Below are 15,516 nucleotides of genomic sequence, written 5' to 3'. Positions count from 1 at the left end.
AGGAAACAGGGCGGAACCAGGTCCCCAGCCCTGTCCAAGGAGGCGCAGGATCTGTGGCATTGGGCCGTCGCCCAAGGGATGTTTCTGGTGCCGTTTCATCTGGCAGGGATAAAAAACACCATCGCCGACTCACTCAGCAGGGAGCTGCGCTCGTGCCACGAGTGGGAACTATGACAGGATCTAGTGGACCGCCTCTTCCGACGGTGGGGCACACTCCAGATCGATCTGTTCGCGACAGCGACGAACTCCAAGTGCCGGAGGTTCGCCAGCAGGTTTCCCCAGCCGAGGAGAATGGGCGATGCTTTCTCGTTCCCCTGGGAGGGCCTGTTTCTATACGCGTTCCCTCCATTGCCATTGCTGATCCGGCTCATCAACCAGCTCAAGAAGTCACGGTGCAGGATGATCCTCGTCGCACCTGCGTAGCCGAGGCAGATATGGTTCCCGGACCTTCTGGACTTGTCAGCGTCCCCGTCAATCAAGCTGCCAGTGGATGCGGATCTTCTCTCCAGGGAAGGAGGCGCCATCCTCCATCACGACCCGAAGTCGCTGAACTTGCAGGCCTGGCTCCTGCAGCGTTAGAGTTTGGAGGATACGACATACCGGCCGACTGCAGAGAGGTTCTTGCAAAGGCCAGGGCGTCTTCAACTCTTAAATGCTACGGACACAAATGGAAGAGGTTCTCTGTCTGGTGCCACGCACAGAAGATTAACCCTCTACGGATTACGGCTCCCCAAGTACTACCGTACCTACTGACGCTGGCCAAAGCTGGACTGGCGCACGCGTCCATCAAGATTCATCTTGCTGCGATCTCCCGATACACCAGCACCACGGGGCGGACGTCTTTGTGGTCTCATCGTCTGGTGAAAGAGTTCATGAAGGGACTGTTCAGATCGTTCCCGCCGGTGAAGGCTCCGGCCCCGGCGTGGGAGCTCAACGTGGTGCTGACCAAGCTCATGGGACCTCCGTTCGAGCCTCTGCACTCGGCTCCGTTGAAGTTCTTGTCGTGGAAAACAGCGTTTCTTGTGGCCATCACCTCCGCACGACGAGTGGGAGAGATCCAGGCCCTTTCCTGCAAGGCCCCGTACTTTACTTTTCACGACACGAGGGTAGTGCTCAGGACGCACCCCTCCTCATGCCCAAGGTGCCGTCGGACTTCCACCTCAACGAACCCTTGGTGTTGCCTGTTTTCTTCCCGTCGCCTTCGTCGCCGGCTGAAAGGACTTTGCACTCGCTGGATGTGGCTAGAGCGCTGAAGTTCTACGTGGACCGCACAAAGTGTTTTCGGAAGCCGTCACAACTCTTTGTGAACTTTGGACCTGTCAATCAGGGGAAGGCTCTCTCGAAGGCTTCCATTTCCAGATGGCTCTCCGCCTGTATCATGTACTGTCATCGGTTGGCAAACCGACCGCTGCCTGGCCGTCCGAGAGCCCATTCCACCAGAGCGATCGCAGCTACCACGGCGTTCCTATCTGGTGTGCCCTTGCTGGACATCTGCAGGGCTGCTACGTGGAGGTCGACGCACACCTTCACGAAATTCTACTGCGTCGATCGGGATTCCAGGGAGGAGTCCAGGGTCGGCCAAGCAGTGCTGCGCAACCTGTTCGCCTAAGGTGAGCCTGGTGAGGAGGTAAGAATTGCTTAATGTTGAGTTTGATGTAATGCTTAATGTTGAGCCTTTGCCACCTCCCGTGGTTGTGCATGTGTGTACTGCTATGTATTCTTTATTCATGAGCATGTGAATCCATGCCAGACCCCATGCTGGAGAAGGAACAAGTTACTTACCTGTAACTGTTGTTCTCCAGCATGGGTCTGGCATGGATTCACATGCGAACCCTCCCGCCTACCCCTCTGCGGCTCTTAACTTGGTCATACTGCCACTTCACGTGCTACCAAATCTGAAGATGGCTGCCAGAGGCGGGGCTTAGGTAGAGGGCAGTCATTGGCTGTGGTCAGTATGACGCAGAGATCAGTGATTGGTTACTACCACGAAAGACAGATCAGAAACGAAACTGATACTGATTTTTTCTTTACCGAGGATTCCCAGCCTGACGACGGGGAATATTCATGAGCATGTGAATCCATGCCAGACCCATGCTGGAGAACAACAGTTACAGGTAAGTAACTTGTTCCTTATTCACAGTTCATTGAAAAATTATAAAAAATCAAATAAGAAACAAAGTAGTTATACCAGTTTAAAAATAGCCACAATACAGTGCACTGCTACAGTGATCAGAGAAGTCTGATACCCATTCAGAATCCGATACCACAATTCTTTTGTTTTTTTAAATGTTGAATCATGAACAAAATGACCAAAAGTCACAATTCTAAAATCTTGCAGATATGTACATTACATGGACCAGTGTTCCAGTATCTCAATTTTATTCGGCATATTATATAATCTAGGTGACGTAGATGATATCGTGCTTTCAATCTGCACCCAGTAATTATATGCATTAGTGGAAATGTATTCTAATTCTCATAAAATTAGATCAGAGAAACTTTGAATTGTTTGATTTGATTAGATAAGGTTGAATCATGTTTCCTCTCTTCCAAGATCAAATAGCAGCCTAATTGAAAGGAAGTCGCCCGATTACAAGTTGAGCCCCAGTTGGCATCCCACAGGGCTTTCCTAACCCTCAAGGGATCCCTTATCAGATCTGTACATGTTAATAACTGGACTGGATTTCTTCGCAGGACGTAGCCCAATTCAATAAAATCTGTGAGTCACCCAACATGATTGAATTTTGCAGTAGGGGAAATAGGGAATTGGGTGGACAATAGCACATTTTCCAAAACAGAAGTACATTTTACCACATAATACTGGCCAACAAGGATGTGAGACCCAATTCAAATCGAATGACCGCACAGGGGCTAGAATTGGGAAGGGCCAGAACCTTCCTCCATATTAAACCTTCTAGACAGCCGAAGTAATTTTAGAGGAAGAACTTCTGCACCATAAAGCAAGGAAGATATCACCTTAGATTTATTAAAGCGTACTATTGGAAGGGCCGAGAATCATCCATACTTACAGTCAAGCCTAGTCATTTGACCTGAGAAAATCATGATTTTCTGCTGCAGATTTTTTACATATATCACCTATATTACATTTGCAACAAACTGGAAACCCAAGATAGGCAAATTCCTTAAGTTGTCCCAGTTTTTCCCAAAAAAGGTTGATGGTTTCCTAGCACTGGTAATCTTACATATTTTCTTTTTTTTCAACTGTTTATAAACATGTCATTTGCATCTGTTAGGGAGAATTCTCTCTTTAGGCTGAATTTCCTAACCTAGTGAGTCCCCCAGCAGCTTTGCTGGATTTCTGGAGTTTTATTTTTTCTCCTGCCAAGAGTGAGACTCTTTTTCTCCCACTCTTGGACATGATTTATGGTGTTCCTTTGACTGTTAATGTCTTTTATGGGCTATGGAGTCCTTTACTCCATAGGGTCTCATGTGTTTTTCCTATGTGTGTTACACAGCACCCTCCGTGCAGTAACACAGGGGTGTCATAGTGACACCCCACCATAGACTCCATACCCTGGGACTGACTACTGTCTCCCAGGGCATGTAAAGTCACCATTGGCTTTACTAGTTCCAAATTATGAACAGAAACCAGTACAAACCATCATATTGTGGACGTTCTGGTCGGGGCAATTCAATTGCCCCGGGGTCTGTTAGTCGAGGGGGCACGTCTTCATCCCCCCTGATCGAGTTTTGGCTGGTGGCAGTGGATACTACTTTTTATATTCGACCGCGAATATATCCCTATGGGATTTTCCCATTGTTCGAGGCTACCAACTTTAATTATTTAATTCTCATAGCCTCGAACATACCGCCGGTTTATTTATTTAATATTAATTCACCGGTTGGTATTTTTTGCCAGGACTCGATTCTAAAATGGCGTTTGTGTTCTCTTCTGTGACTCCAACCCAAGTCGAGCCCTTTGTTCCACTTTTTGGTGGGCTTCTCCACAGAAGCCTCCAAAAGTGGTGCCACTCTGTCTGGGTACCACAGGGGGTGATAGAGGGGGTTTAGGCACCCTAGACTGAGTTACCTTGGTAACTCAAGTCGCACTCTTGTATGATTGGCCCAAGTGGTGAGCCGGCCGGCTCACCATTAGCATGTTTGATTGACAGCTAGGCTGAGTGAATATGGGTGTGCTGCATAAAAGCAGGGCTTTGGGGACTGGAACTTCAGAAGTCGCCACAGGACCTGAGAATCCGATGAGGGAGAAGCTGAGCCGACCTACCACGACGACACCACCGTTGGAGCCCTGCGGAACCGACTCACCACTTCCCGACGACAGAGAAGATCTCCCGGCTGGAAAGGCTTCTTCCCCTGACTGGTGGGCACAACCAGTTAACCTTCTTCTCTTCGCATCCCAGGCCGTCTTGTGGTCGAATTGCCCGTGCCAAGCACCCCGGCAACCGGATAGCCACTTACCATTGGACCGCGAATAAAAGGACCGCTCCTTTTACCTGAGAACTCCGCGGCTGGTTTCTTCCCTGGCAGTGCAACGGACTCCTGTCTTCCTCCCCGACGAGATCCTCTCTTCCCCCGGACGAAGCACCTACTTGCATCCTCTGCCAGGAACAACTGCCCCCGCTGGAGTATTCTCACCACTTTAAGGTACCGTGTCCGCCAGGCCTCCCTTTCTAAAGATTGCTACAAGGTAATAATAATCCCTTAACCTTCTAGACTGGGCTGGCAGCCTTAACCTTCTAACTGGTCCCTTTCTTTGGTCCAACTCTTTTTGAACCCTTTCAAGACTTTTGTGCACTGCAACCGTGTGACCTTGGACACGTTTCGTTTTGATCCTCTTAAAGTGGATCCGGCCTACTGAAGTCTAAACTCACGGTTTTACTTTGCCTTCCTCTCTTGTTGTGTTCTTGCAAAAGTGTTGGGATCTGTTTCAATTTATACTCTGCTTTTCTCTCCCTTTTAAAACAAATTATTAGAGTGCCATCTGCGTTAAGCGCTCACCGCTGTCTGAAAATAAGTGGGGCTTTACTAAAGAATTGTCTAATATTCTTTTAAGGGAGTGTATATCTTTTAGTGACCGTGTTTTTGAATTGCTTACTATTAGTGGCTGTGTGTTTTTCTAGATGTGGTTTTAAATAAATAATTATATCTCTTTTACACCAAGCTCTGGTCAGTGTTTACTTGTTCTACTGAGTTCTTTTGACCTATTGTGAATACTCTGTATACTGCCTAATTCTTCTTGAGGGAAGTCTGACTGCTCAGCCACAGCTACCAAGTGAATCTGTGTGGTACAGACTGCTACCAAGTGGGTTTACTGCCAAACACCTATTAAATCTTTTGCAGTGGTCCCAGAGGGAACTGCACAGGTTTCTTCCTAACACTGGTGTACAGCGGTGGGATTTGTATACACTTTAGAGTGCTTTTTGAACACTTTAGGACAACTAACCACAGAGCTTAGCACTAAAAAGCTGATTTTCTAACTATGTCGGCTGTGGAGAGTTATACCCTAGAATCATTGTCTGCCAAAACTGCTGATTGCTTAAAAGTATTGTGTAGACATAAGAATCTCTCTGAGAAGGGCAAGAAAATTGAACTTATAGAAAGATTGTTAGAAAACCAAAGTCTGGGTGGTACAGAGGAATCTGCCTCCCCCCCCCCCCCCCCCAGCAAATGTAGAAAACAGTGATGGTATTGATCTGAATCAAAGTCTTGATAATGAGTCAGAAGAGGAAAGTGAACCTAATGAAGTTAGCCACTCTGAGCCTCTGTCTGCCTTACCTACTGTACCTACTGGGCCTATACCAGGTCCAACATGTAACCCTGCTTATTTTGAACTTGAAAAAATAAAGCTTGAATTAGAGTACAAACGTTTTATTCCTCAATCTGAAAGAAGCCAAGAGCTAGAGTTCAGAAGAATGAATGCCCAGGCTGAGCAGAAGCAAGCTGAGTTAAGACTCAGAGAAATAGTACTTAATCATGAACTAGCAATGAAGAAGGTGTCTGTGGAAAATGCTTCTCTCTCCTCTGGTTCCTCTAGGAGTTCCAGTCCCAAAAGACCCCGGATGCCTAAGGAATTAGTGGGTATGTATGAACCTAGGTTGGATGTGTTGGATTGGTTAAAAATGTTTGAGTATAATCATGGGCTCCTTGACATCACAGAGAATGAGTTACTTCCCTGGTTGTTCTCTAGGCTTCCCCCTGTTGCAACTGATGTGGTAATGGAGTTGGTGGAGGTGGATAAGAAGGATTATGAATGTGTGAAACTAGCTTTGATAGCTAGATTTGGGAAGACCCCTTCCCAGTACCTTAAGAGGTTTAGGACCCTCAAAAAGCATGATGGTACCCCTTGGGCTACCTGGGTGAGTGAAAGTTTGAAAAACTTAGAGGGATGGATTAAGGGAAGGGTTACAGAGTTAATACTTATGAAGGAATGAAGAATCTTGTAATGTTGGAGTCAATTTATGATGCCTGCTCTCCTGAGCTCAGACAGCACTTGGCTGATTCAAAGGAATTAGATTCCATGAAGTTAGCTAAGGCTGCTGACTTGTGGGTTGCCAACCGGGCCACTCACAAGGATTCTGGGGCTACTCAGAAAAAGGATGAGGGAAAACAGCCAAAAAAGGACTCCAAAGAGAATTCTAATAATTCCAATTCCAAAGAGGGCCCCAAACAAAACCAAAAGAGTAAGCCACAAGGGAAACCACATCAGGCTAGTGTACCTCCTGGTGCCAAACCAGAAGAAGGTCAGATCAAGCCACCATTCCAGAAAGCATTTGGTGAATGCTTTGTTTGTGGCTCTACTGACCATGTGAAAGGAGATCCCAGATGTAAGGGTAAACCTTCAGGGGTCCAGGTTGTCTCCTTAGCCTTCACTCCAGAGGAGGAAGTACAAATGGCAAGTGGAAACTTTCTATTACTGGCTGATGAACCCATTAGAGTCTCAGCCAGTGTTTCTTTAGTGTCCCTGGGTTTGTGGGAACAACAGAACTTAGATGTCTATAATTCTATCCCAGATAATACTAAAGAGTATTATAAGGACAGTGTCCAGGTGAATGGTCAGGAGACTCCTGCCATTAGGGACACTGGGGCCAGCATAACTCAAGAAAGAGATCACTCCTGCTCCACTGGAGATGTCAGCTGCTGTCTCTAAGAAACTAGAAGAAAAAGGGAAACCTAAAACCTCTAAAAAGAACCTCACAGCCAGCACTCCAGTGCAGCCAACAAGGACTTCCCCTAGGTTGTCCAAGGTTACACCAGTAACTCCCCCTCCAGCTGAGGCTGAGAGGGAGGTACAACCCTGTGTGGTTGAACTAGACTCTGAAGAAGAGCTAGTGGAAGGCCAGGAACTCATTGGAGATCTGGATCCTGTTGACCATCCTGAGCTGCAGTCTTTACTGGCAGAAGGTGGACCCAACAGGGCAGACTTCAGTAAGGGACAGAGAGAATGTCCAACTCTGAAAGGTCTTCGCCACCAGGCAGATGCTCAGGCTGAAGGGCAAGAGCCTGGGAAATATAGGTTACACTGGGAAGATGGCCTCTTCTACAGTGAACCAACGGAGTCTGCACCTGGGGACAACAAACGACTTGTAGTTCCCCAAGAGAACAGACCACAGTTCTTGCAGTTAGCTCATGAGATTCCTTTGGCTGGTCACTTGAGTTTCAAGAAGACTAAGGAAAGGCTCTCACTCTACTTTTATTGGCCAAAGATGGGGGCTGAAGTAGATAAATACTGCAGGAGCTGCCACACCTGCCAGACTTCTGGTAAGGTTGGCTCCAAGAATATGGCACTTTTAGTGCCTCTCCCTGTAGTGGGAGTCCCATTTGAGAGAGTAGGGATTGACATTGTTGGTCCCCTTGATCGATCCTCCAACTTCCACAGGCAACAGATTTATACTTGTTGTAGTAGACCATGCTACTAGATACCCTGAGGCAATTCCTATGAGGACTGTTACGGCTCCGGCTGTGGCTAAGGCCTTCCTTGGTATTTTTACCAGGGTTGGGTTTCCTAAGGAAGTAATCTCTGACAGGGGTCGAATTTTATGTCCCACTACATGAAAGCCATGTGGAAAACCTGCAGATTTACTTACAAGTTCTCAACCGCATACCACCCTCAGACAAATGGGATGGTTGAAAGGTTCAACAGAATCATGAAGAGCATTATAGGTGCTTTAGAGGACCCCCTTAAAAGAAAGTGGGACCTTCTACTGCCATGTCTTCTCTTTGCTTATAGAAAAGTCCCTCAGGAGGGAGTAGGTTATTCTCCCTTTGAACTTCTTTATGGTCATCCGGTCAGAGGTCCATTGGCCCTGATCAAGGAGGGGTTGGAGAATGCTCCTTCCCCCAAGCCAGTCAGAGTGACTGACTATGTGATAGGTCTCCGAAGGAGAATGTCACAAATGATGGCAGAAGCAAGTAATAACTTGAAAGCTGGACAAGCATTGGTCAAGCACTGGCATGACCAAAAGGCTAACATGGTTGAGTTTTCTCAGGACCAGCTAGTTCTCATTATGATTCCAACAAGGCAGAGGGCCTTGCAAGACAAATGGATGGGATCCTTCAAAGTTGTGGGTAAACTATCTGGTGGACTTGGGCAATCCCAAGGAGGCTCCAACAGTCTTCCACACCAACAGACTAAAAGTGTATGTCTCCAGACCTGATGTAGGAGCTTTGCTTCAAGCATCATCAGAGGAAGAAGAAGAGAGTGAAGCTCTTCCTGATCTCCTCAGGGGCTTACCTTTAGACGAAAAGATAGAAGGAGTAAATCTCTCTTCAAATCTGACACCTGAGCAACAGGAAGAGTGCAAATCTATGTTAAATCAGTTTGCCTCTCTGTTCTCACTTTCACCAGGCTTGACCCCTTGGGGACAGCATAACATACTCACTGGTGACTGTCTGCCAGTGAAAAGCAGAGGATATCGAATGTCAGAGAATGTAAGAACCCACATCAAAGGTGAGATCAACAAGATGCTTGATCTCGGGGTAATAGAGCCCTCTACTAGTCCATGGTCTAGCCCAGTTGTGTTAGTACCAAAGGCAGGATCTAAAGAACTTAGATTCTGTGTGGATTACAGAGCTCTTAATGCAGTCACTAAGACTGATGCCCACCCTTTGCCAAGGGCAGATGGGTTGGTGGATAGACTTGGTGCAGCCAAGTTCCTCAGCACATTTGACTTGACGTCAGGCTATTGGCAAATAGCCCTGACAGACCATGCCAAGGAGAAAACTGCATTTTCTACCCGAGTTGGCTTATACCAGTTTAAGGTTATGCCTTTTGGATTGAAAAATGCACCTTCTACATTTTAAAGGATGGTAAACCAGGTTCTGAATGGGATGGAGGACTTCTGCATGGCATACTTGGATGACATAGCAGTGTTCAGCAATTCCTGTGAAGAACATGTGGACCACCTGAGATATGTTTTGCAGGCTCTTGGAAAGGCCAATCTGACCATAAAGGCAAGTAAATGCCAGATTGGACAGAGTAAAGTGGTCTACCTTGGACATGAGGTAGGAGGTGGATAAATAAGGCCTTTGCCCGGTAAAATTGAAGCTGTGCAAAATTAGACAACACCTACTACTCAGACCCAGGTGAGAGCCTTCTTAGGTCTCACTGGGTATTACAGGATTTTCATTGAGAACTATGTGTCCATAGCTTCTCCACTGAATGTCATCTCCTCTCCTAAATTCCCTAAAAAGGTTAGGTGGAATGAGGAATGCAATCAGGCCTTTGAAACCCTGAAAAAGGCTCTTTGCCAAACCCCAGTACTCAGAGCTCCTGACTACCACCAAACTTTCATTGTGCAAACAGATGCTTCAAATGAAGGAATAGGTGCAGTCCTCAGTCAACTAGATGGGAAAGGTAGGGAGCACCCCGTTTGCTTCATCAGTAGAAAACTGAAGGAACAAAGCAACCATTGAACAAGAGTGTTTTGCTATGGTGTGGGCTCTGAAGAGGTTTAGGCCATACTTGTATGGTTCTACTTTTGTCATGCAGACTGACCACCAACCCTTGAGATGGTTAATGCAAATGAAAGGGGAAAACCAAAAACTATTGAGATGGTCAATCTGCCTGCAAGGATTTGATTTCACCATTGAGCACAGGTCAGGGTGTCACCACCAAAACGCTGATGGTCTCTCTAGGATGTATGTCATCGACTAAAGGTATGAGATTCATCCAGGAGTGGATTAAATCCTCCTGTCCCTTAGTCTGGGCGGGGGGGCGAGTGTTAGGGAGAATTCTCTCTTTAGGCTGAATTTCCTAACCTAGTGAGTCCCCCAGCAGCTTTGCTGGATTTCTGGAGATTGTTTTTTTTCTCCTGCCAAGAGTGAGACTCTTTTTCTCCCACTCTTGGACATGATTTATGGTGTTCCTTTGACTGTTAATGTGTTTTATGGGCTATGGGGTCCTTTACTCCATAGGGTCTCATGTGTTTTTCCTATGTGTGTTACACAGCACCCTCATAGTGACACCCCACCATAGACTCCATACCCTGGGACTGACTACTGTCTCCCAGGGCATGTAAAGTCTCCATTGGCTTTACTAGTCCCAAATTTATGAACAGAAACCAGTACAAACCATCATATTGTGGACGTTCTGGTCGGGGCAATTCAATTGCCCCGGGGTCTGTTAGTCGAGGGGGCACGTCTTCGTCCCCCCTGATCGAGTTTTGGCTGGTGGCAGTGGATACTACTTTTTATATTCGACCGCGAATATATCCCTATGGGATTTTCCCATCGTTCGAGGCTACCAACTTTAATTATTTAATTCTCATAGCCTCGAACATACCGCCGGTTTATTTATTTAATATTAATTCGCCAGTTGGTATTTTTTGCCAGGACTCGATTCTAAAATGGTGTTTGTGTTCTCTTCTGTGACTCCAACCCAAGTCGAGCCCTTTGTTCCACATTTTGGTGGGCTTCTCCACAGAAGCCTCCAAAAGTGGTGCCACTCTGTCTGGGTACCACAGGGGGTGTTAGAGGGGGTTTAGGCACCCTAGACTGAGTTACCTTGGTAACTCAAGTCGCACTCTTGTGTGATTGGCCCAAGTGGTGAGCCGGCCGGCTGACCACTAGCATGTTTGATTGACAGCTAGGCTGAGTGAATATGGGTGTGCTGCATAAAAGCAGGGTTTTGGGGACTAGAACTTCAGAAATCGCCACAGGACCTGAGAATCCGACGAGGGAGAAGCTGAGCCGACTCACCACTTCCCGACGACAGAGAAGATCTCCCGGCTGGAGAGGCTTCTTCCCCTGACTGGTGGGCACAACCAGTTAACCTTCTTCTCTTCGCATCCCAGGTCGTCTTGTGGTCGAATTGCCCGTGCCAAGCACCCCGGCAACCGGATAGCCACTTACCACTGGACCGCAAATAAAAGGACCGCTCCTTTTACCTGAGTTCTCCGCGGCTGGTTTCTTCCCTGGCAGTGCAACGGACTCCTGTCTTCCTCCCCGACGAGATCCTATCTTCCCCCGGACGAAGCACCGATTTGCATCCGCTGCCAGGAACAACTGGCCCCGCTGGAGTATTCTCACCACTTTAAGGTACCGTGTCCGCCAGGCCTCCCTTTCTAAAGATTGCTACAAGGTAATAATAATCCCTTAACCTTCTGGACTGGGCTGGCCGCCTTGACATTCTAACTGGTCCCTTTCTTTGGTCCAACTCTTTTTGAACCTTTTCAAGACTTTTGTGCATTGCAACCGTGTGACCTTGGACACATTTCGTTTTGATCCTCTTAAAGTGGATCCGGCCTACTGAAGTCTAAACTCACGGTTTTACTTTGCCTTCCTCTCTTGTTGTGTTCTTGCAAAAGTGTTGGGATCTGTTTCAATTTATACTCTGCTTTTCTCTCCCTTTTAAAACAAATTATTAGAGTGCCATCTGCGTTAAGCGCTCACCGCTGTCTGTCTAAAGTGGGGCTTTACTAAAGAATTGTCTAATATTCTTTTAAGGGAGTGTATATCTTTTAGTGACCGTGTTTTTGAATTGCTTACTATTAGCGGCTGTGTGTTTTTCTAGATGTGGTTTTAAATAAATAATTATATCTCTTTTACACCAAGCTCTGGTCAGTGTTTACTTGTTCTACTGAGTTCTTTTGACCTATTGTGAATACTCTGTATACTGCCTAACTCTTCTTGAGGGAAGTCTGACTGCTCAGCCACAGCTACCAAGTGAATCTGGGTGGTACAGACTGCTACCAAGTGGGTTTACTGCCAAACACCTGTAGTCTTAAATCTTTTGCAGTGGTCCCAGAGGGAACTGCACAGGTTTCTGCCTAACAGCATCACAGTAGTGCTCAAAGATATTATATTTCTTTAAATACCCATAGGGGCTTTATCTTGGATCTAGCTGCACAACTTGTTGAGACAAAGAGAGACCATTCACTATATTCCTGAAATAATTAGTTTGATGCTTGCCCAGTTTACGGAGGATATGTTCACTATACCTCTGTATCATAGTCAGTTTGTGTACTTTAGGCCAATTCGTGTAATTCTGTTTTAGATTTTTTGACAGTATTCCATAGTTAATTTTCTCTAAGGAACAAAAATTACTACGTAATTCCCTCTTTTTAAAAAGAAGAACGATTTCTAAGTCCAGAAGATGTTCACGAATATTAGGACCTTTACGACCCAGACCAGAATCAGCACTCCATAATGCATTTTTGCATCAGGAAAAGTGAAAACTCCCAAGATGAAAAAAGATGTTGAGTGTAATCAAATGGTGAAGCTCCCACTACTTAACCCATTTTGTCATTATAGGAGTTTATGTTTTTCAGAACCAACTCAAACAGGTCCTTGCTGAATTAGCCCTAACCTCAGATAGACTTGGCTCTATAGTGCTGCCCTTACTTTTGGTAACATCTATTACCGCAAAGTGCATAGTGTGTTGAAAGGATTGTATTAGAAACCCAACTTAGTCTATAATAGAGAAAGAGAAGTATATTTTTCAGGTAGGATTGCATGGCACACCGCCTGAGGTTTTTCCATTGAGAATGTGGAGATTCCACCCTTCTAAAATCTGAAAAATACCCCCAGAAACAGGGTTGGTGGCACAATGTACAACATTTTGAAAATGTGTCCTCAAAATCTCACCCTTCTGCATAAACAGAGTTAAAACTTCCTGCTTGATTATGTTTTCATTTTCATTGTTTCCACACAACTTACATATAATATCATCAAGGGTCTCCAAGAGTTTTTCACATTCAGAAGATTTGGGATTCAAATAAATATTAATAATGAACAATTTATTTAATCAATCGGGCACAACACTTGTTAGAGCTAATGCCAATAGACATGGGGTTTCAATGTGTATAATTTCCAACCGGCAAGCAAGACAATTGCTCAGAGCTATCATCATTCCGCCAAATGGTCTACCATGAGTGCCCTTTTGGGCTCACTGACAATAAGTGGTATATCCATCAATATAACAGCAATCCCTAAGCCAGATGATGTGATAGTCTTTTGGGTTAAAAGGCAAAGTATCCGACCTCTGAAGGTGTGAAAAACCTCTGGTATTCCAAGAGCAAAGTTTCAATGCATTGTTTTTAAAGATGAAACACTGGCTTGAAGGGACGATTAACCCCTCAAAGTAACTCTATTGTTGATGCCATTGTCCATGTTGCCGTGGAGGCATACATGCATCCGGTGATGGGGAAGTGAAATAGGGATAGCGCTGGTGTGCCGCACGTGCACTAGCTGGGAGTTGGCAGTGACTTTGAATCTGATCCGGCAATAGCGACTCAAGCCTCCCTCTCAGAGTCAAGAGCCCCTATTTCCCAGCAATGCCAACCTCACCTCCCAGTCGTAACAACGCCATCTGCCACAGGCTCCTCACTTGGGAATCATCTCAGTATGGTGGCGGAATTCAGCAGAGACCCCTGGTTGGGCCGCGAGATCATGGAGGTTTCATCTGATAGCCCCAGTGTGAGCAAGGATCAGGAGGTATGTCTTGGGGTTTCACTCTGCCATCCCGCCAATTTGCTTTCATACATGGGGTTGGTTCATGGCCTCATTTCCTCAGACAGACCCATTGCCACAGGGCTAGATCAAAGGGCATCCTCTATTCCTCACGCCAGGTCTTGCCCCACTCCCCCTCCCTTCTTGACCAGCACCTCTGCAACTCCCTCCCTTACCACAGTAGCGTTACTGCTACCCACTTTTTCAAATCTGCACTAAAACTCCAACTCCTTTATTTAGAAGGACTACCCTCTATTAGCTCCCATACTTCCCCCTGACTACCCGACACTTTATACCATTGTTCACATTGAGCGCCTGGACACTGCCCCTGGGTGGTAGAGGTGCGTGGTATAAATCAACATAACATAACATTACCTTGTATAAAGCCAGCCCCCGAGGACCCCTGTGTTTGTCATCTCTCCATCATGTCCCGATTCTCCTATTGTACAGCCCCTGCTTCAGGATTTTCTTATCAACTGTTAATTACTTGGTAAGTTGGTCCTGTAAAAAAACTGTACTCAATAAATGCATCTACTACAACACCAAGAGAGTAGAGCGGGCAGTCCCTACTGAACAGATTCGCACAGACTGTATGTATAAATCTAGACCTATTGCCCTTGACATTACTTGTTTCCTTTGCTACTCTTATTTTTTCTTCTTTCTGAGATAAACACGTTTTTGCCAATTGACCAAGCTGCAAGCGCTATTCTCTTCACTTCCACAGACATAGACAGCCCATCATGTTTAATACATACATCTCTTTGTTTTCCCTTGGCTCTGACTTGTCTACATTTATTGATACAAATTCTCATTTTCTTTCAGTATTAAAGCCCGGAGATTCAGCAGACTTCATAACCGAATTATGAAACAGAGTTGTGCCTCGAGTGAGGAAGAGGAAGATGTGACACCCAAACCTTTGCACCTCCTGCTTGCTGAAAAGACTATGTATTCACCAGATTTTCTCCACTTTAAAACGTCTCCTGCCTACAGTCAGTATCGCTCCTCCCTACACTCTGGGCCTTACATGGTGTAAAGAGCTACAGAGTGATGGTGACTGAAGTAGATTGGTTTGTGGATAGGGGCTGTCGGGACACTTTGAAAGTTTCATATTACTTGAAGATATCTGTCCCCCATGTCAAGTATTTGGAGGATAACCTGTCACCTACAGCCCAAACCAAACCACTGCAGTTTGACTCCTGTGCTCTTAAAGGATGTTTTAATTGGGCATCAAAGATCATTTGAATTTTAAAGAGGTTCTTTCCAGACACCTGAGAACATCAGTCACCCAGACCACATCTACTGTTTGTCTGATGTTAAGCCTCTATGCCATTCATCATCCTGCATCATTATACAGGTTTACAACTGGTTCATGGGTTTGTCTCCAAGTTGATGTTTCAGAAATGTATGGAATGACTGGGAGCTAAAACTGCCAAGCAGTGCATACCTATACGTGCCTCCCTAATCCAATGCATTCTCCCACATTACCTCACTGTGCCCGCAAGGCAAATCTCTAACTAGTCTTTTACAATTCCATTGTTTGAATTGGTTAACATTGGAAAATTAATTCTTTTTTAACTTATTGCATTT

General features: G+C 45.8%; 1 protein-coding gene across 1 annotated transcript in view; it reads left to right on the top strand.

The window, feature by feature from the left end:
* MEIOSIN (meiosis initiator) overlaps positions 1 to 15,297 on the top strand; it is a 589,598-nt gene extending 574,301 nt beyond the window's left edge. The window contains exon 6 of the mRNA XM_069643050.1: positions 14,752 to 15,297. Within this exon, the coding sequence (XP_069499151.1) occupies positions 14,752 to 14,962 (211 nt within the window). The 3' untranslated portion in view covers positions 14,963 to 15,297. The remainder of the gene's footprint in view (positions 1 to 14,751) is intronic.
* The last annotated feature ends 219 nt before the right edge of the window (positions 15,298 to 15,516 follow it).

This window comes from Ambystoma mexicanum, chromosome 2p (genome assembly GCF_040938575.1).
Source record: "Ambystoma mexicanum isolate Mex_15411 chromosome 2p, UKY_AmexF1_1, whole genome shotgun sequence".
NCBI classification, from domain to species: Eukaryota; Metazoa; Chordata; class Amphibia; order Caudata; family Ambystomatidae; genus Ambystoma; species Ambystoma mexicanum.
This window is presented reverse-complemented; position numbering and strand designations above follow the sequence as displayed.